The following is a 22,759-nucleotide window of genomic DNA, read 5'->3' as shown; positions in this document are numbered from 1 at the left end:
AAGCCATTTAATCAACAATATCTTAATACTCCAGATAAGCAGATTCTAAGATTTTAGCAACACTACAAGAATTTCAAGGAACTTAAAATCTGTAAGTAACACGAGTTCATCTGGCTCGATTTTACTCTTTTGGAGGACAAAAGGAAAAAATGAAACAGATTAACTTTGGCTTTAAAATAAAGACAGGTACGCCAATACTTACTAATTGCCAGCACACATTCAGTACTTTAGTTCACCCTCTTGCTCCATACCCTTGTCACTCAACTTTGTTATATAGTCAAAGGTGTTACAATCAATGACCAAGAGATCCGCGGTTACCAATGACTCATTTGAAAATTGGATAAGCCATTCAGTGAGACAAGAAATGAGACAATCATAGTCATCTAGTAGAAACTATCAGAAACTGATAACTATTGACAGAGGTGAAATTAAAAGTCTGTCTTTCTTAAAGGTACCCCTTTTCCAACTGTGGTTCATCTGGCATTTTTTTTATCAGTGAGGTTCCTAAGCTGTCTGCCTGTGGTGGCTGTTAAAGGGAGCGGTGATAGAGCACCACATGGCAGTCAGTCCTCATTGCCTGTGTCTGAGAAGCCAAGATGCATGATTGACAGGAGCTGACCCCATTGCTCTCAGGGATGTCTGTGACCATGATCCTCTTGGTTTTTTTCCTCCTTCCTCTTCAGGAAGAGGAAACTGATGGCTCTGAAGAGGCAAAAGAAACATGGGTAAGTGGCAAGCCAATGAGGCATGTCCCTTTTGGCTCATCCTTGCTCGATGCACTGGTTTTAATAGAAGAAAGAGCAGGCTCTGTGCAGATTCGGGCTGGAGGGGAGTTTGGAGATAGACATCCCTGTGAGGACGGTGCGGGGGTTAGCTGGTGGTACTATGTCTTTATGTGGTGTAACAGTGCCTGTGCTCTTAAACAAGTTTTTCCTGCATTTTCCTATGCCTACTGCCAATCTCTAAGAGTTACAGGATCTGTCTGTCTTCTTTTTCTCCTGCATGAGTTTGTTATTGGATTGTATAAAATAGTTTAAAATCTTTGGAAGAAAAGTGAAGAGTGATTCTGCTTCTTTTGTGGAATGTATACTACTTGAGAGGAACATAAATGTGAAGGATGTAAACATCACACACAATCCTGAAGCCATTTATGTTTGACTTTGAAATAAGTAAACCCTTGGCTCTTACATAAGTCAGGTCTGGCGTCCGACTTTTCGCTGCACTGGACAGCTTGCGCTCAGCCTTCCCGATACTCCGGGTTCCTGTACGCCATTCACACGTGGTAGGAAGTTATTGATTTTTCTTGTTAGTACTTTTTTGGGGGGAAGGAAGGGATTTGGTTTTGACTAAATGAATTGAGACTACATGTGCATTTCTATTAGAAATTATGTAAAAAGATGGCCTTTTTGTACCCGACAGTTAGTTGGAAGTATGTTCTCAGAATATATTTACTAACCCATACTGAAAATCTACAACTAACTTGTTTTTAGCAGAGGAACTAGTACTATTATGTCACTGACCCACCTACATTTTAGTCAAGATCCAAAGCAGTCAATAGTGGCCTCCCAAAAAGCAGTGCCCACGTGACTGGTGATGACATAGATGCACCTGCACACCCACGGTGAAGTTGGGGCTGCTTCACAAAGATGAGCGGTGTCAGGTATAACTGCCCCCAGGGCTTCCCTCAGGCGGTGAGGGGGTGTGTGTGCACACGCGCGTGTGTGTGTATGCATGCACACATCACAAGTAATGGTGTCTTTTCTGTTCTTCAAGGGGCTTAGAAAGGCTTTTGGAGACAGAAAAAGTGAACGTAGGACAGTTGCTCTGGGGAATTACACGATACCTAAAGTGAGACCCTGAGTAATAGGCTACCGAGCACTGAAATGGACTATAACCGCTAGAGCATTACAGAGCCCATTTAAATCCACAAGGGGAATTACAACAAGGAGGGCTTTGCTGTTGTGGCATGACTTTGTCAGTGAAAAGCTTTGTCCCTTCCTTTCCAAACTACTTGACACGGGAAAAGCCTAGCTTCCGGCACCAAGCAAGGAAACTAAGATGAATTTGATATAGATGCAGTGCAGAAAAGAAAGGTTTTCTGATTGGTGAGTAAAAGCAGTGACTGTTGAGGTTTGACATTAAAATCATTTATCAGATTGAAAAATACTTCACTTATCCAGCTGCTTGAGGCATCTGCTAGTGTTTACCATTGTCAAGCAGGCTCCAGAGTGAACCTTAAGAGAAGAACAAACAGCCTGTTACCTCTAAACTGGTAACTCTGAGTGTGTGCAGGTAAGCAGAATTGGCACGAGGGTCTTCCCAGTGCCCATCTCCAGCGTCACCAGTAAGGCAAAAGGAAAGTGGTGGCAAGTCAACATGGGTGAAGCATCCTTTTTGGGAAAGCTTTACATTGTCTTGGTTCATTATTCCAGTTTAATTCAATGAAACTCTTACCTGTTTTCTCCCATGTGCTCTCTTCTAACACTAGTAGGCATGATGCCATTATCCTTGTGGACCCATAGAGCAACACGCCTGGTCATGGCCTAGTGAAATTGCTGCAGTTCTACTTCAAGATGATCAGTAACATCTTATGACCACTTTTTCTCCCTCATCTCCATGTCCTTGCATCAGGTGGCGGAGTTGAGCCCGCCACAGGGGCATTCTGTTAGAATGGCACTGTTAGCTAATCTGCATGCATACTCCTGAGAGGCCAGGGCAGTTCTTTCTTTTCTTGATTTTTGGTTCAGTAAAACTATACCTGCTGCTGAGGTCATGACAGCTTCCTCTGCCTTAGTGTCCTTAAGAGAGGTGGAATCTATTATTTTTCAAGTTAACTCTTCCCAAGACAGTCTGTTTTTTGAGATATAATTTATAATCATGTAACTGCATGGATATTAATGTTTGGTGAGCTTTGACAATGTGTGCAGCAATATAAACACTGCTCAAATCAAGATACGGAACTTCCCCATCACCTTGAAATTCCTCATACCCCCTTTCCTGTCCTGAGAGGCAACTGCTCTTCTCATTTCTATCACCATCGACTAGTATTGCCTGTTCTTGAACTTCATATATGTGGAATCACACAATAATAATATTTTATTTTAAGGGTAGAAAGGAAACTTCAGTGGTTATCTGTATCCTGTGTCACCAGTCAGGGTTAGAATTAAAATGATTCTAAGTATGTATACCTTTTTTTTCTTATAGATTTCAAAGGAAGATTTTTTAACCTCCCACCTATGTATCAGTAACAAGAGCATGGTGAAGAAGACGTTTCTTTTGTTTAACCCAAGCTCTGTTGACATCATTGAAATCCATTTCTTCTTTTCATGTATCTACACTAGAAAAATATAACCAGCATTTATATACAGATAAGATTTGTAGCCAGGAATGGCCTTGATGTTTGTCATCCATTATGTGATAGAGGAAAGGCAGACATGCATTTCTGTGATGGTGACACCAGAAGGAATGATGCTGAGAAGGCCGGGGACTTTGCTTAAGCCCAACATAGCACATGATTTTAGTCAAAACCATTCCCATTGGTAAATCCATGAACCAGTGAGACTGGCAATGAATATATAATTTGATGTCTTAGCACCTCCTTGACAGATGGTTTTAAAACAAATCTGTCCTGTCATCCACATTAGGTATGTAACGGGTAGTCCCCAGAAGCCTTAATGTGCTCTTTATTTTGCAGAGTGAAAAGGAAACTGCATCTAAATCTCAATGTGAGGAAGAAAGTCATTCCAATCATACCTCACAAAACCTTTGTATTCAGGAACATGTTGTTTCCTTCACTGGGATTGATCGCATGGCATGTTCTGGAAGGCGCAGTCGGGGTGCCCTGCAGGAGATGATGGGCATTTGGGTTCTTTCCATCTTTTCATTCCTGCATCTTTGGCCTGCCTTCCTTCTGACTAACACTGAGTTTTATCCGCTGCATTCTTGTTTCCCCCATTCGCTGCTCTGGAACCGACCGTTTTCCGAGCCGATTCTGTTGTATGACCGAGTCTATCACTAGAGGGCACGAGTGAACAACAGACAAGCTGCCGGTGAGCAAGCAGAATGGCGCCCTGAGAGGCCAAGCGAGGACATACTTGCTACTGTTTTAAAGGAATTGTTGAAGAGCCTAGTTGAACACAGGGAAATTACTTGCCTCCCAACTTTGGGGAATTCAGATATAACTTGGTTTAGGAGTCTCATTTTTTAGTTAAGAAAACTGAGGCCCAGAGAAGTTAAGAAGTATTCAGGGACACAAAAGCTCTGTCCGGTGGGCACCCCTGAACCTTTTTTATTTGACTGTAGTAAAGCAGACCTGAGATTTGGGCTTACCTACTGTTCCATTCCCTGTTCATCCCTTTGGTTTTTGACTCAGCAGGTTACATGTTCAAATTGACTTGCTGGTAGCATCTCACCTCCTTGAATGAAGGGACATCTTCTTGAAGGACAACTTAAAAGCTCACTCCTACTATCAATGACGTTCTACTGTCATTCCTTTGGTCACATTAAATCCATAGTGAATTTGCCCAGGACTGAAACCCATTGGCAAGACAATTACTTCGCCTGCTATTTTGAGAATATACTCTAAAGGGGTATGGGTGGGAGCAGAGACGTCAGTTAGGAGGCTAGTACAGTAATCCAGGGCAGAACTGGTGGTGGTTTGGAGCAGGGTGATAGTGGGTAGCAAAGATACCAAGAAGTTTTCAAATCCAGGGTATAGTTTGAAGTTGGAACCAGTAAGATTTGATGTTCGTTTGGATTTAGGATGAAAAAAGCCAGGAGGAGGGGACCAAGGTTTACACCAAAGCTTTTAGCTATGGCAACTGAAAGGACAGTTTTTCATTAACTGAGGTAGAGAAGGCTATGGGAGAAACACATTTGGTGGGGGAAAAGCAGGCGTTTAGTTTGGGTTCTAGAAGTATAGTATGTCTGACTGATATCCACGTGGCAGTGTCAAGAGAAGAGCTAGAGGTTGGAGCCCAGAGTTCAGTAAGAGGTCCGTACGGGACATACAAACTTGGATATCAGCCAGTGTGTAGACTGTATTTAAACCATGACATTGGATGTTATCTCCAAGATAAGGAATGTGGACAGAGAAGAGGCCCAAAGACAGAGCCTTGGGACACACCAAAGTTCAAAGTGAGAAGGGAAAAACCAGCAAAGGAAACCAGTGAATTCTGGCACTTGGCTCTGAGAATGTGAACACAGTTTCCTTCTTTCTACAAAACAAAATCAAACAAAACACACACAGAACAGTAGGTAGTTTTGTTATTGTTGGTTTTACATTTTTCTTGACTTGTACTACCCCTGAAATTGATATTTCCCATGAAATCATCTTGGCCTGTTTATAACAGAGCCATGCCATAGTGTAGGAGAGTAGATACCCCACAGCACCCTCCAACATCCTTTGAAATAGAAATTGCCATCTCTCTGCAAGTCTTATCTCAGGGGCCTTTGCAGTCCAGGAATGTCATAAGACTGTTCTCGTTACACTAGAGGAATTCTGTTGATTAGCCATATCTGAAATTATCTTCTAAGTTGACTTAGCCTTTGGCCCCCTTTGCTTTGCCTAATTTTCCTCAGCTTTATTACATCTTTGAGAAACTAGCATTTTCATTTCACTTAAGAAGAGGCTTTCTTTGAAAAACTTATTTCTAAGTGCTGTTGTACACTAACCTGATTTAGTTCTGTGATGGCTAGAATGGCAGTTACAGACTTTGGGTTTTAAAACTAAAACAGACTTTAAAGACCATCTAGTTAAACTTCTTATTTTAAAGATAACACCTGAGGCCCAGAGAGGTTGTCCCTTGCTAATGAGATCACACAGCTGTGTCCCTGGCTATTACATTTCCTTCAGTTGAATCTCTGCACCTGTTAGATATTCTCGTGTGATGCACTGTTACAAGCAATATAGTGTAGTAGTTACGAGTACAGACCCAGGAGCCAGATGCCCTGGGCAAACCCCAGCCCTACCACTGAACTACTTTGGGTAAGTTTCTTACCTTCTCTGTACTTCAGTTTGCTCATCTGTAAGTGGGGATAATAACGGTATCTACCTCTTAGAGTCATAAGATGAAAATGAGTTAATACGCTTAAGTAGTTAGAGATAGTTGAGATGCATTCAAATTATTTCCAAATCTTTAGGTTCCTAAATCTGGATGAGAGTAAGACTTTTGGAATTCTTTTCATCTGTGGACCTTAGAGTTATGTGATTTTGAAGTTAAGTTATTTACTAATTTATCCCTAAGGATGGACTATTTGGAGAGGCAGAGAAGTAGCCCAGGCTCCTCTATAACTCCAACATGCGTCTGTGATCTGAAAATGTACCTGGTGAGTTTTAGGACATAAATTTTAAAAGGGGTTGCTGAAGTAGGGGACAAGAAGTGAGTAGAAAGGGAAAGAACAAGAGCCAAATGTTTCAAATGTTGCTTGGAACTCCGAGCACCTGATCTAATCAAGTCCTGCACATATCTGTCAATCAAGCAGGTTCTTATTTTCACGCCTAAATTGCCCCTCCCATGTATGTGTCTCTGCCAGTGTTTCCAACAGCTCTAACTTACTCCCCCTCTGCCTGTACTTCCCCCCACACCGCCTACCCCCGCCACACCACTTTCTTTGAGTAAATAATAGCCCTTTATTTGCTCTGATTTTTCACAACTTTGTTTCTGGCTGTTTGCTGGATCCTCTCCCCTCTTTTAAGCAGTATTTTTTAATCTTGTTACTCAATCCTATAAAGCCCCTTTATCTGGTGGAAGCATCCAGTGATTTTCTGTCCACTTTCCACCACAGGGCAATATCTTTGCCATTCTCCTTTTTGGTAAAATCCTAGGACTGTTTGCTTTCCCTTCTCTCCAGGGCTTGATTGCCTAATAAGGTAAGGTATGTCCCAGACCAGACTGCGCACTGTTGAGAGAAAACAACAGTTGGCTGAAGTTTAAAGATACGGTAGGTGAACTATCAGATAGAATTGGTTATTTATGTAGTAAAGTAATATTAATATTTTTCACAGTATAGCATATAACAATCACAATTTTTTTTTAAGCAAGCCTCTCTCTTTTAATAGAGTGAAACGATAAGAAAATAAAGATTTTCCTTCCTCAGCCTCTTTTTCTTCAGCCAAAGGGGGGAAAAAAGGGTGGTTAGCATGTTGCCAGAATGAGAGGGTTTTAAGTCTGAGAAATTTAATAATGTAATAATGTTTATAGAGTTATGAAAAATAAGGATAGATTTAATAACTAATGGCTGTCATAAACAGTCCTGTTGTAAGCAGCCTCCAGGAGCTGGCAGGAATCTCACGTGTAGAAAAGCAAGCTGTCCTGGGTTCGTACAACTGACGGCAATGCTCAGTCCCAAGGAAGGAGACCGAGACACAGAAATGGCAGCCAGGCAGCTCTGTGTGTGGGAAGCTGCCTTCTCTGTCCAATGTGCACTGAAGAATCCTCTCCCGGGGCTGACGCCACATTAGCCTGCAAGAATCTTTCCTTACACTGTACATTTGCTCTTGCTCTGGAACTGTAGTTTCTTAAAATACTGCAGATGCTATGGGTTTCTATATTTGGGCTATACTTGTGCCTTGCTCTGGTCCAAGCTGTGTAAACCATCCTAAGAGCAGTTTCTTTTGGCATCTTCCTTTTAAGGACTCTTAATCAATTTTAGGTCGTGCTGTTGCCAAGGACATCTCAGTAATCAAAGCTCACATGTATTCCTTTGAGACCCTATAATTTTTGGACCCACTGTCCCTTACATCAGTGAATTCTACTTTAGTCAGAAATCTGTTTCAAGATAGAATAATTGACCTTCAAGGTGTGTGTTTGGGTTTTGCTCAAACATTTTATCCCAGGATGTGGAAAGTTTATCAACTATTAAGGACAGTACAGTTGACCTCTTGACCTTTTCTTCCAATTTCCTCTTTCTGCCTCTGATTGCCTTCAAAGTATTAGTTTGTGTTAGTGACCTGTGGCATTTTGTCTCTTTTGGAAGGACACCAATGAGCTTGAAACTCTACTAGAATTTTTTTTTTATGATTATAAAGGTAATACATTTCATCATAGAAGATACATGAAGTATAGAAAAGTATACAACAGTGGTGGTCAAAAGCAGCAGGAACATTTCTAGAGGTTGTAAAAATTCATAGGGGTACTTTTAAGGGTCACAGTGATGGGCGATGTTTGACATGTATTTAGTGAGCAGAGGCTGCAGATGGTAAGTACCCTTATATGTCCCATGTAACAAACAGTTGTCCTGCAGCTTCCTTGATCTTCGCCTGTCTCCCCCGGACAATCATAGATGAAAACCTATTATCCATGCCCAAAACCAAACTTGATTTTGTGTATAAAAGCACATTTTTTGGCAGACAGTAGTTCTAAAAATCCAACCATCATATAAATTGTGGAAAAACTGTACTTAGTTTTACTCATCCCGGATGGCAATTCCACTTGTATAATGATGTTATTACACAAGACATTCTGTAGGTCTGCATTTGCCTTCTGCCTTCATGATGAGCCTGTGTTGGGGCCAAGCTTCTGACTACCTCATTAGGCTTTCTAATATGGTTGGCCCAAGAATTTATACATTGAAATGCATATTCATTATAAGTTATGTTCCTTTTGTTTCTTCTTTTTATATTTATTATTCATTTTTTTTTGACTGAGTTTCATATTTATGAGTTTCATTTCAGGATGTATAGTAAAGGTGGGGGTGGGGGTGTTAGAGAATATTTGTTATAAAAGGAGGTTCTTTCCACTATAAAGAATAGGAAAATTTTGTCTAAAGTCATACCACTCAGAAGACATTATTGTTTGACATTCGTGGTGAATTTCCTGCCGGTATTTTTCCTGAGTTTTTTTTCTTCTTTTTTGAACATATTCAAGACCAATTAATGACATTCTTAGAAAAAGGATCATTTTCTCCCTGAGCATTCCTAGGGTCTCATCATCACCATGATGGCCATATCCTAAGGTTGTCTTCAAAGTGCTTGGGTTCAGCCCTTTCATCCAAGTAGTCAGTCCTGTGACGGCTTTGATCATAGAGTGCCTCCAGGAATAATTGTTTCCCCTTTCAGCTGGAGTCTGAGGGTTACTTTAGTTATGAAAGTGTTCATTTCTCCTGTTGATAGCATGGCTGGACATCTCTAACCATGGCTTAGGCTTAGCTAATGTCAGAGTTATAGCCCCATGATTGAGGTACAAAGCTTAGTGTAGAATTTGCAGCTCTTTTTCAGCAGTGAAGTGTTTATAGATTTGCCCCAGCAAGAATGTTGAGCTAGAGGAACTAACAGATGGTGCCTTTTAAAAGTGTTATTTTGGTAGCACCTAAAAGGTAGGCTAGTTGGGATAAAAATGTGAAGATGAATGGTTATAACCTTACTGTCTTAATTTTCTCCCTACCATCTGAGTTTTCAATGTAGCAAGTTCAAGAATCAGATATCAGTCATTTAGTGACATGAATTTCTTTCATAAAAAAACATAGTTTTATATCCAAATATCCTTACAGGTACATGAATGTTCACATAGGTGTGCCTTAATAGAGTATTTGCTTTTAAAAATACTTGACTTTTTTAATGCTTTAAAATTTTTTGTTTGCTTATAATCTGAGCTCTTACACCTTAAACTATGGCAGTGTTGCTGACTCCTGGGAGGGAGGGACATTTGAAAAACCCACTGGCATAGGTCATGGTATAAGGCATAGCATAGCAACCATAGTTCATAATGCTGTATTGCATATGTGAAAGTTGCTAACAGAGTAAATCTTGAAAGTTCTCATCATAAGAAGAAAAAACCTCGTAACTACCTATGTTGATGGATGTTAACTAGACTTACCATGGTAATTATTTCACATACAAATATTGAATCATTATGTTGTACACCTGAAACTAATGTAATGTTGTGAATTATACCTCAATTTAAAAAAACTTATAGACAACTTAATAGCTCAAACTAAAATATTTAATATAGTCCTGGAGCTTATAGCTCTGGTTATGTTTGTGAAAATTTTTTTGGGTGGTAGAAACATTTTAAGAGAAAAATAACATGTTAACGAGTTATACTTTAAGATGGTGTTTTACTCCCATGTCAGGGGACTTTCGGAAGTGATACCGCAAATCAGTGGGTCATGGCCTATCTGTGTTGACTGGATGGCTAGTTGCTCATTTCTCCCAAGTGTCTCGTTTAGCTACCTGCTGGCTGTACTCTGCCTTTCTGAAGGCCACCGGGAGGGCAGGTGCTCGCGACTCTTCTCCGGTGGTATGTTTTGGGCAAGAACAATCGCAGCAGGGCCAGCCTAGTCTTCATCTGACCTGGTCATGAAAAAGGGCTCAGCAAACTTTTTAGGTAAAGGGCCTGATTGTAAATATTCTCTATTTTGCAGGCCACATAGTCTTTGCAACTACTCAGCTCTGCTGTCACAGTGGGAAAGTAACCATAGATAATATGTCAATAAATGGGAGTGGCTACATTCCAATAAAACTTTATAAAAGAAGGCTGCTGGCCAGATTAGGCCAGGGCCAGGCCACAGTTTGCCAGCCTGTACTCTAGCTTACTGACTCAGAAGTGTTTGCTGATGTCAGCCTGACTCCAAATGTCAGTTTTCTCCCATCCAAGCACTTCTCTGGTAGTTCAGCATTTTTCCAATTCTTCTGATTCTTTAGTATTATTGACATTTTGTGCGGCAAGGGAAGGCATCAGTTTGGAGGGATGCATGTCATTTGTTCTTCCTTGGAAAAGCATTGACGAGTTTGGGTCATGCTGCTGGAAACAAGCTGTGAAGCTTCTGGTGAAGAAATAAAGGAGGGAGAGACTCTTCCATGTCACTTTAAATGCAGTTTCTCTGTTCTGTTTCAGTTCATTTCCTTTTGAGGAGAAAGTCTGAAACGGTCGCTTCTCGAATGTGCGCCTGTGTGCTTCTCTCGTCTGCTGCTGTCCCTTCTTACCTCCTAGAGACCCGTCTTTGAGGTTAGATGAAATCACAGTTTAGGGGTATATAGTCACTCGACACTTGAGAAATTCCACTGTTTATAGACTATCACCATAAATAAGTTTGACTGTAAGGTTCACAGATTCTTGGAACGGTGCCTGTCAGAAGATTGCTGTCATTCACTTTAATTGTTGGTTGTCATGTGAATTCCTTAGTCAGTAGTAAATTATGGAATTTATTAGTTTTTTTGCCTCGTTAACTTTCAGCCTGCAGAGTGTATGCAGGAGGAACTTGTGGGGGGAGTGGGCATTTACCGAGGGAGGGACAGAAATCTTCAAAGCTTTGACCCTGGGCTTACTTGAAATGATAGTTAAAAGGAGTAGATTTTTGGAAACAGAAGCTAAAATTCTGACTCTTCAACAACTTAAAGAAAGAAGTGATGAAAGCTGACAGTAATACATCACAGTAAAGACTCATATCAGGATGGGAGTTGACGGGGGGTTTGGCACAGTTAATTCTGTGCCAAATAAATAAAACTAATCCTTTCTGTAGGATAAATATCTACCTGATGTACACATGTGTTCTGAGAAGCCTCCGGTCACTGGTAACCCCTAGTGCTCTGGAATAAAATGAGTGAAATAGTATTCGGGCAACTTATCGATACTTTTTGGAATGTTTGACTTAGAGCTAAGGGCAAATTTGGATACTGATATCCAGCAAGCTGAGCCATTTTTATTGATAATTACCTAATAGGTAAAGCTTCTATACGAGCCTGCCTTCAAACTTGTCAGTAAGAATCCCTGGGGTGATTTGTTTGTAATATAAATGTTTAGGCCTCTCCCCTTGAGATTGTGAGTTAGGCGGGGATGTGGTGGTAGAGGGTGGAAAGCCTGGGAGTCTGTGTCATAGAAGTCTCCCAGGTGATTCTTAACAAGCGAGTTTGACAACACTGTTCCTGGAGCGTTATTTAGGGATTGCTAATATCCCAGATAGGTCATCATTAAGAAATAGGATTAACTAGGGCACAGTGAGGGAGCTTAGTGCCATCCTCTCCTCCTTCCTCTCCTTCAGAAATGCACATTGGACCTGCAGAGTACCGAAGGCCCTCTAGGACAGTGCAGTCCCATTCAGGAATGCTTTTGCTCATAAAGCAGCATGCATGCATTTGTTCAATCAGTGATTGAATATGTAGTGATCACCCACTCTGCATCGGCATTATGCATTAGGGGTGCAGAAATGTAAAAGGTAGATAATGTTCCTGCCCCTCATAGTACTCACATTTTAATGGGGCAGGAGGGCTTCCTATTATACATACTGGCTGAGATGTCAAGTAGGCAGTTAAGCATAGGAATCTGGTGTTCATGGGAGACATTAGAGATGGAGATAAATATATTTGGGAGTCATTGCCTTAGGGATGACACTTAGAAACAGGGCCCAGTGAGACCTCTCAAGAAAAGAGCACAATTAAAGAAGCAAGAGAGCCCATGGCTACCCCCGGGTCACTCCAGGGCTGACCCTACACAGGAGCAGGAGTGTTCTTCCATTGTTCTAGGAGAGTGTACACAGGTAAGCTGGGGGAGCTCCTGCTGGGAAAATGAAGTCGTTCTGGTCTGACCTGTTGTGACACACACACACACACACACTTTTTGTGAAAGATAATAAACTAGGTTTCTAATGGTAGGTATGGATCAAATGGGAGAAATTTATGAAATAATGAAAACTCAGCAGGATTTGACATTTTGCTACATGTGGAGGGTGACCATAGAGAGGAGTCTAGTGTGGCTGAGAAGATGCATGGATTGGCAGAAACAGTATTGGCTTTGGGGCCAAAAGACTTAGATGCAAGGCTAGTTCCATCTTTTACTAGCTGTGTGGTCTTGGAAAAGTAACTTACCCTCTCTGAATTCTGAAAGTTCTTTCACTGTAAAAATGAGATCATTATCCCTATCTTGTAGGCTTAATTAATGTAAGCAGCAATAATGTATTTCACTTAAAATAGTACTTTTAGCTTTATTAAGTTTAATAAGTGAAAGCCACCAGGATGAGGTACTTGACCAGCCTTTTTCCCCCTATCTTTTGAGTCTTCGCACATGCTTTTCCCGTTCCCTAGAACGCTCTGCCTCCTCCTCACCGCTTCTTCCTCTCCCCACTTCTTTTCTTAACAAACATTCATGTTTTAGGTTAGGCCCCACCTCCTCCAAGAAGCTTTCTTTTGAACCCTGCTCAGCCCAGTGCCGATTCCTGTAGATATCTTGAATGAGTCTTTGACACACAGCAATCATCATTACTATGCTGTGTTTGCCAAGTAAGTTAAATCATCAAGGCCAGGTCGGTTTCTTGTTCATGTTTTTACCTGCAGGGTCTAGCAAAATACCTAGGCTTGGACACTATACCATTTATGAGATTGGGAATTCAGGAGGAAGAACATGTTGGGGGATGGAGATAAGGATCTTGCTTTTGGACATGCAGTTTGAGGTGCCTATGAGACATCTGAAAGTAAATATCCTACAGGCACTTAGACCCATGGGCCTGAAGTGTGGGGAAGTTCCCGGGCTGAACATAAAGATGTGGAGGGCCTTAGCCTGCTCGTGATAGTCTTAAGCTCTGAAAATAAAATTTTCGAGGATGACTGGGAGAGTAGCTGGCCCCCAGCACTTCTCCATCCCCACTGTTGGGGGGGCTCTGATGCACTCACGTGAGTAACCGTGATTCAAACATCGCAGTGGTTTTGGAGCAGGACCACGTTCCCCAGGGAGGCCTATCAGAGTGTTTGTGGGGTGCACAGCGTCCTGTGCTGTGCAAAAAGATGAGTAGACAGTTTAGAACAGAGGCCAGGGCGTATGTCTAAGAGATGGGCAGAGGGAGAAAGGTACCCACGACAGAGAGAAGTGAGGAAATTAATGGTCAGAGGAAAAGGAAAACAGGCGGGAAAGAGTATTGTTTCTTCAAACAAGGGAGTGAGAGGTTTCAGGGACTTCAGGGGACAGAAACTCAATTTCATATAGCTCAAGCAAAAAGATTTATGTAATTGGGAAATCTGCATATTGATGCTGGCCTGGCATCAGGCATAGCTAAAGCCATGAGGCTGGGCTTTGCCCTCGGAGCTCTGCCTTCTTTGTGTAGACCACAGACGGAGAAACACCTGCTTTATGCCAGTGTCCGTATATCCAGTTGACCTTGCTTAGGCCAGGGAAATGTCCCTGAACCAATTTCTGTCGCCAGAGATGAGGCGACGCTGTATTAGAGGGGTGGTGAGGCCTAGTGGCAGAGAGTCTGAGCTCTGGAACCAGGGTGTTTGAGTTCAGATCCCTGCTCTCCTGTTCATGTGTGACCTTGGGTAGTTTACATACTCCGTGTGTGCCTCGTTTTCCTCAACTCTAGCACAGAAAAAAAGCGGTGCCTATCGTTCTTTAAATGAGACAGTATACGGACAGAGCTGACAAAACAGTGTCTGCACATAGACATGCTCGGTGAGCGTTAGCCACCAGGGCGATGGTGGTGGTGGCGACGGTGGTGGTGGTGACAGTTTTGGTGGTGATGGTGGTGGTGGCGACGGTGGTGGTGGTGAGCATGATCAGGACAAAGTGGCAGCACTTGTAAGGTGAGGTGGGGAGGGCCAGCATGTGGAATGGTTTCCCGTGGAAAAGGGGGTTCTGCTACCACAAGAGAAAGGTAACGCTGGAAGACAGACTGTAGCTACCGCAGTCCTCCGCTGTTGCACCCAGTCTGTCGGATTTGGCAGTGAGGAGACGTGGCTGACTGGTGGGAAGAGTCTGATGGAGTGGAGCGGGGCACCGAGCGGCAGCGTCTTCCCTTTGTGACCGTCTGCATGTGATGGTTTTCATGGGTTAATAGCATCTGGTTAGTGGCCATTTGCTTTGTGGGCAAAACTCCAAGATAGGGTGCTGTTCGAAAAAAAAATCGTAAAGGTTCGAGGAGTTCAAACCGATCTGATCATGACCGCCTCGCAGATGGTTGGCGACTGTCTGCTGGCTCGCTTCGCTCGGGCCTGGGCTCCTCCCTAGCTGTCCTTCCTCCGCCCTGCTGCTCTCCCTCCTTGCAGAGAGCGGACGGTAGATCGGCATTCCTGCCTGCTTCCGCGGGTACTTTGAGGAATGAAAAGCAGATACACCCCTACCTCAGAGGAGCATTTTCCGTGTGATACTAACAGTTAGGAAAGGAGTTAGTTACTGGATCAGTTAGTAGGATGTGATTGCCAGGCATTATCATGTTCTCGTTACTGGTAACGTTGTTCAGACCAACTTGGTTTTCTCTGACCATGTTCCTGCCTTTTCTGTGTTTAGCTGACTTCTTTACAGAATGCCTTCAGAGACAAAGCCCAATTCAAGATTGATAAAGTTCTGCTAAGCCACCCCAAGACTGTCTTATCTAAAGAAGTTTTTATTGAGTGCAGTTTATAGAAAACAGCCCTCAGAGATTTGGGTTAATCTACAGTGGCTTCCTGAAAGAAAAATTTTAGAGGAATATGAGAGCCTTTTCCTCTCAGCTCTCCCCTTCCTCATTTACATTATCACCCCAGAAAAATATCACAAATAAAACAAAACTATATAACAGATAAATATCAGGAAAAAATCAGGAACTTAGAGTTCTAGTTTCCAACTTCAACATTAATAGCAGAATGCAGTGTAACAGATTGATTGCTCTGTGAATAAGCTATTCCCAGCTATGTACTTAGGTCAGTTCCTTAAAGAAATGTTCTTCCAGGATTAACTTCCTTTTTTTACTGCAACTGACAACTGAGCTTCAAAGAATAAATGTGATTTAGATAATAATGATTATTAGAAAACTATTTCAGAAAAGACAAATTAACAAATATAAGGGGAAGTGTGTAACCTCACTAGTATTCACAACTATAAATTAGAATTTTAATGAAGTAGGATTTTTCCACCAACCAAAATATCTATAAAAATTCTGAAAAGATAATGCCTAATTTAGGTGAGAGTATAGTGAAACAGGTCTTCTCATATTTTACTGTTGGGAATGCACATTAATACTTCCTTCTTGGAAAGCAAATTGCCAAACTATCAAAAGCCCCAAATTGATCCAGAATTTCCATTTGTGAAAATCTATCTCTGGGAAATAGTCCTAAATATGAAAAAGGGGGAAAAGCTTTATGTATAGAGATTTTCATTACAGGGTCTATTATATATATGTTGCTCTATAACATGTATTCATTTAATAAATACTTGAATGCCTATTATGTGGAAGGTTGTGTATTAGGCCCTGTTGAACAAAACAGACTGAATCCATTTAGCTATTTATAATAGTGGAAAAATTGGAAACAACCAAAACGTCCAGTATTCTGGCAATAGTTACATAAACTATGACTCACCCAGGCGACTGAATATTATGAATCATATTTTATTTTGCCACTCCCTGACTACTAGCCCTTTAGGGGTGTTTTTCCTTGGAATAGATTTGAGTATGAGGCAGCCATTTAAAAATTAGTTACAAAGACAGTGTAATAACTTGGGAAAGTGCTTATGATAAAATATTACTGAATTGAACTAGAAACACAATTATACGTGGAATATGAGTACAGCTATGAAGGGATAGAGGAAACCCGGGTCCAGGTCACAACACGGGGGGAGGTCACCAAAGTGTTAACAGTCTTCATGTTTCTAGGGTCAGACTAAGTATGACTGACTTCTTTCTACTTTTTAAATTTTTCCAAATTTTCTTTAATGAGCTCCTGCTACTTGTGTAAATTTTTTTTTCTTAAATTCTTTGACAACACTAAGTTACAAAAAGTGAAGGCTTGCATGAAAGTGAAGATGGCTCATCAGCTGTTAAACGAACCAGGTGGGGATTGTGTCAGAGACCTTATCCTCTCTCCTAACTGGTTGCCTATTTCTGCTGTGGTGGAAGTGTCAGATAGTGGATGGAAATCTGCTGGGCATCCACCCCTGACACAGTCTAAGTCCACACATACAGCTGTGTAGATGTAGTGTACCATGCCTCACATATAGCAGTGTGCATGGTAGGATGTCTTTCCATAAGGGGTTTTTTGAAAATGTTACCTTAAGACTGCTTGGGATTGTGGCTATCTATATGCTATCTCTCTCTCTCTCTATCCTTCTTCACACCTATAAAGTAAGAATCAGCTTGGTTTTTGGTGCAATGTGGTAAAATTAACAGTTCATGTAAATTCACGTTGTGACTCATAGTCAAGGCTCTAAGAAGCTCTGAGATTTGTTCTTGAGTTTTTCTTGCCACTTTAACCTAATTTTTAAACTCTTAATCTACCCTTCTTTTCCTTCTTTTGGAGAAGAACTCTAAATTTACTGTTTCCTTCCTCATTCTGTCTCTACATCCCTATGCACACAAAATTTCCAGTCATACAGACTTAGCAGTGTACAGAGTCAGTCAGGTCACCCACATCCCTTAACTTTGCTGCATGCTGCTTAGTTGTGTCCCTGTCTGCACTTTGATCTGGTCGGTTTGAGGTTTATTTTTGTCTTCTCAACTATCAGTGGCAGATGTATTTGTAGAAAAGACATCTTTTCCTTTGTTGTGTCTGGGTCTCGTGTGTAGGACTTTGTTTTGGTCTGAGCTGGTTTGCTTTTTTCTATTTAAAACCTTGATTGTGTCTACACCCACAGAGAGACTCCAGCCAGCTACCAGCACCACCAGGCTGTTCTTTTCAGAGTGGCCATCAAACAAAACCATGCATGTGGTGCTTGTGACTTAAAACTTTTGAAGACTGATTTCAGGAATGCATGGTTTTCTTCCTTTACCTGCCAAGTTATTTACTCAGCAAACTGAAGAATGGTGTACTTATAAAGTACCAAACTGTTGAGGTCACAGAAAATTTTTTCTGGAAAGTAGTTTAGAAGCTATTCAGCCCAACTTTATTTTTTTACAGATAAGAAAATCTAGGGCCCAAAAAGGGGGCATGGCCTAACCTAACCTGCACAATGACTTAGTGGCAAAAAATGAACCGCATTTCTGCAGTCCCAGCCCAGCGGTCTTTCCACCGTGCCGACGGCTGTCCGCCAGGTGCAGGAGAGCAGCTTGGTGCTCATGGCAGGGCCCTGCTGGCCGCAGTCTTCCTAGTGCCACGGGAAGCACCCTCTTTTGCTCAGCGTGATTCCATTTATGGGAAACGTCGGTACAGTTTGTACTCAAGGTTTATGATAAAGTCTGCTACTGTCCCAAGTTTCTTACCTTTTTAAAGACATCTCTCCTCCATTGCTGATTCTCTGGTATGCTTTTTATTTCAATCCAGACAACTTCTGAATAATGGGAATATTCCTCCACTATAGTTGATTTTGAATTTGAACTTTGGATGTGTTTGCTAATGTTTACAGACTGGTGATGTTAGGAGAATTAAACTGCTATTATTGTAAAAGTAAAGCCACTCTATATTAACAACAAAGCAAAACTGAAGGAACAAAACAGCAGGAGACCCACAGACTCTAAGAAGGGACTAGTGGTTACCATAGGGGATGGGTGGGGTGGGCCGGTGGGGAGGGAGGGAGACGGGGATTCAGAGGTATTATGATTAGTACACATGGTGTGGGGGAGGTTACAGGGAAGACAGTGTTAGCACAGAGAAGACAAGTAGTGACTCTGTGGCATCTTGCTACACTGATGGACAGTAACTGCAATGGGGTATGTAGGAGACTCAGTGATGTGGGTGAATGTAGTAGCCACAGTGTTTGTCTTGTGAAACCTTCATAAGAGTGTATGTCAATGATACCTTAATAAAAAAAAAAAAAGTAAAGCCACTATAGGACTTCCAGATCAGAATGACAGAGTGAAGACCCTAAATCCTATCCTTCCTATTACAAAATTAAGAAATGATAGATAAATATTCTTTGAAAATTAAAAAAAAATAGAGAAGGAAAAGATGGAGGCGTAGGAAGGCAAAGCAGAAATCTCCTCCCACACACACACCAAGGAAGCAACTACAGCAAATACAGCTGACCCTGAAAATGGCTGAAGACTGTAGAACAGACCACCTACACCTGGTTAAGAAGAGAAGCCCACCCAGAGAAAAGCGAAGTGGCAGAGCCATGACCAATCGGGACCCCAGGCCTTCCCCCTTCCTGGCCTACAGGCCGGATGAAGAGGAAAGTAGCAGAGAGAGGGTAGGTACTCAGGAGCTCTGCACACCTGGCCCTTGAGACCTCCTCTGGGAACACGAGTCCATATTGCGTTGGGTTTTGGCGATTAGTGGGGCCGGTCACCAGGGAGACTTGGAGCACTCTGGGAGGCTGACACTCCAGCTCTTGTGGAGGACAGGAAGTCTCCAGCAGTCCTTCTGAGACCCCAAACAGGCAGTAGTTTGAAAGATTTGCCAGCAGCAGGAGGGGTGCCAGAGAGGCAGGTGTTGGATGGAGCTCTTTCTGCAGAGAAAGGACAGGTGGATGACACTTCCCCAGCCCACCCTTGGCCCAACAGGCTGGGCACTCCCTCTCTGCAGTTCAGCCTCAAGGCGATTCCCTGAGCACTCGCCTGCCTGCTTGGCTCAGCAGCATCAGATATTGCTGCCTGGCAGGCAGAAGGAGGCTTTCCCAGCTTGCTTGGCCTTTTGTCAGCCTATGTGGGGTGGTGCTTGCAGGAGCCAGCTCTGAGCACTCCTTCCATCTTGCGGGTGGCCAACCTGGCACCACACACCCCTCACTGCCACACAATGCAGCAGCGATGGCAGCAGAAGTGCTGGTGCTCTGCTCACAAAGGGCTGCCTGAGGCAGAGTGCTGTCTATGGCCGACTGAGAGAGACCACTGCACACAGACAGAAAGGCAGCCCCGCCCATAGCCCACCAACAGCAACTGTAAAGGAAAACCAGGCAGTGGAGAGGAAAGAGTCCTGAGCTTCTGGGCACCACAGGACGCCTTCTTCATAAAGCCATTACTCTCTAGACCAGGAAGCACAGCAGAGCCATCTAGCACAAAGGAAGAAACATAGAAATCCTGACAAAATGAGGAGGCAGAGGAATGTGTTCAAAGCAAAACTACAGGATAAGACACCAGAAAGAGGGCTAAGTGAAATGGAGATCACCAGTCTTCTTAATAAAGATTTCAAAGTAAGTCATAAACATGCTCACTGATGCGGAAAATTATTGATAGTCTCAGAGTGAACTTCAGCAAAGAGATAGAAGAGTTGAGAAAGAGCCACTCAGAGTGGACAAATACAATAATTGAAATGAAATACACAATGGAGGGAATGAATAATAGATTGCTTCAAGTAGAGGTCACAGTCAATGAGATGGAAGTTAAGGAACAGGAAAACAACGAAGCTGAGAAACAGCAAGAATAAAGAATCTCTAGCCACAGAAAAATGTTAAGAAAGGTATGACAACTCTGAACAAAATACTATTTGTATAATGAGGTACTTATAAGTATCAGGCTATTAGCAGACTTCTCAGCAGAACCTTTACAGGCCAGAAGGGAGTGGCATGAAATATTTAATGTATTCAAACGGGAGGACCTTCAAGCAAGAAATATCTATCCAGCAAGATTATCATTTAAATTTGAGGGAGAGATTAAACAATTCCCAGATAAGCAAAGGCTGAAGGAATTTATAACCACTAAACTGGCATTACAGGATGTGTTAAAGGGACTTCTATAGATGGAAATATTCTTAAGCCTAAATAGTTTTCAGAAGTAAAAATAAATCCACAGTAAAGGTAGTAGACCAATTACTTACCAAACAAGTATGAAATTAAATCAAAACAAAAGTAGTCAAACCAACTATACACAAAATCAGTCCAGGAATCACAAAAAAAATGCAGATTAAAACATCTCATACATGAGGTATGGAGAAGGAAGAGGAAAAAAGAAGTACTTTTAGATTATGTTTGCAATAGAGCAATCATCAACTTAATGTAAACTGTTATGTTGTTAGGAAGCTATCATTTAACCTTACAGTAACCACAAACTAAAGCCTAAAATAGATACACAAAAAATTTAAAAAGAGAAATCTAATCATATCACTAAAGAAAACCATCAAATAACAAGAGTGTAAGAAAGGGAAAAAGGAACAGAGTGGAACTACAAAAACAACCAGAAAACAATTACTAAAATGGCAGTAAGTACGTACCTATCAATAATTACCTTAAATGTAAATGGACTGAATGCACCCATCAAAAGACATAGAGTGGCAGAAGAGATAAAGAAGCAAGACTCATTTATATGTTACTAACAAAAGACTTGTTTCAAACTGAAAGACATACACAGACTTAAAGTGAAGGGATGGAAAAATATTTTTCATGCAAGTAATAGGGAGAAAAAAGCAGAAACAGCAGTACTTATACCAGAGAAAATAGATTTCAAAACAAGGGAAGTAACAAGAGACAGAAAGCATTACATAATGATAAAGGGATCAGTGGATATGACCATTATAAATATATATTATGTACCTACCATAAGAGCAAATAAAACAAATACTAACAGAATTAAAGGGAGAAATAGACTGCAACTCATTCATATTAGGAGACTTAACACACCACTCACATCAAAAGACAGATCAACCAGACAGAAAATAAATAAGGAAACAGAGGCACTGAACAACACATTAGATCAGATGGACTTAATAGATATCTACAGAACATTCCACCCAAAGGCAGCCAGATATATGTTTTTCTCAGGTGTACATGGAACATTCTCCAGAACAGATCACATACTGGGACACAAAAAGAGCCTTGATAAATTAAAGATGATTGTATCAAGCAACTTCTCAGATCACAAAATATGAACCTAGAAATAAATTACACAAAACAAAAAAGCCCACAAACACATGGAGACTAAACAACATGCTTCTAAATAATCAATGGATCAATGAACAAATTAAAGCAGGAATCAAGCAATACATGGAGACAAATGAAAACAAAAATACCACAGGCCAAAATTTGTGGGGCACTGCAAAAGCAGTTCTCAGAGTGAAGTACATAGCAATACAGGTACACCTCCAGAAACAAGAACAGTTCCAAATAAACAGTCTAAATTCACAACTAAAGAAACTAGAAAATGAAGAACAAATGTATCCCAAAGTTAGTAGAAGGAGGAATATAATAAAGATCCGAACAGAAATAAATAGAGAAGAATAAAACAATAGAAAAAATCAACAAAACCAAGTGCTGGTTCTTTGAGAAAGTAAATAAAATAGATAAACCCCTAGCCAGACTTATTTAGATAAAAGACAATGCATGACTAAAAATCAGAAACAAAAAAGGAATAGTCAAAATGGATAACACAGAAATACAAAGAATTATTAAAGAATACTATGAAAAATTGTATGTAAATATATTGGACAACCTAGAAGAAATGGACAAATTCCTAGAAAAATACAAACTTCCAAGACTGACCCAGGAAGAGACAGAAAACCTGAATAGATCAATTACCAGCAATGAAATTGTATTGGTAATCAACTCCTAACAAACAAAAGTCCAGTACTAGATAACGTCACAGCTGAATTCTACCAAATATTTAAGAAGAGCTAATACTCATCCTTCTTAAGTTACTCTAAAAGATAGAATAGGAGGAAATACTTGAAAACTCATTCTATGAGTCCAGTGTCACTCTAATACCAAAAACCAGACACTAAAAAAAAAGAAAATTTTAGACCAATGACCATAATGAACATAGATGCAAAAATCCTCAACAAAAATTAGCAAACTGAGTGAAAAAATACATCAAAAGAATCATCCATCACAACAAAGTGGGACTTATTCCAGGGATACAAGGATGATATAATATTTCATAAATCAATTGGTGTCATGTACCACATTAACAAAAACACATGATCATCCCAATAGAAGCTGAAAAAGCATTTGACAAAATTCAATGACCATTCATGATAAAAACTTTCAACAAAATGGGTATA

The 22,759-nt window shown here is 41.2% G+C and overlaps 1 protein-coding gene across 6 annotated transcripts in view; it reads left to right on the top strand.

Annotated features, from left to right (window-relative positions):
- The window catches only part of PPP1R12B (protein phosphatase 1 regulatory subunit 12B), a 222,102-nt gene that overhangs the window by 133,152 nt on the left and 66,191 nt on the right, over nt 1-22,759 (top strand). For all 6 annotated transcript variants that reach the window (XM_073217141.1, XM_073217144.1, XM_073217143.1 and 3 more), the window contains one exon: nt 684-725. In XM_073217141.1, coding sequence (XP_073073242.1) covers nt 684-725 — 42 coding nt within the window. The remainder of the gene's footprint in view (nt 1-683; nt 726-22,759) is intronic.

The sequence above is a fragment of the Manis javanica genome, chromosome 11 (assembly GCF_040802235.1).
Source record: "Manis javanica isolate MJ-LG chromosome 11, MJ_LKY, whole genome shotgun sequence".
Taxonomy (NCBI): Eukaryota; Metazoa; Chordata; class Mammalia; order Pholidota; family Manidae; genus Manis; species Manis javanica.
The sequence above is the reverse complement of the archived record's forward strand: the minus strand, read 5'-3'. Positions and strand labels throughout refer to the sequence as shown.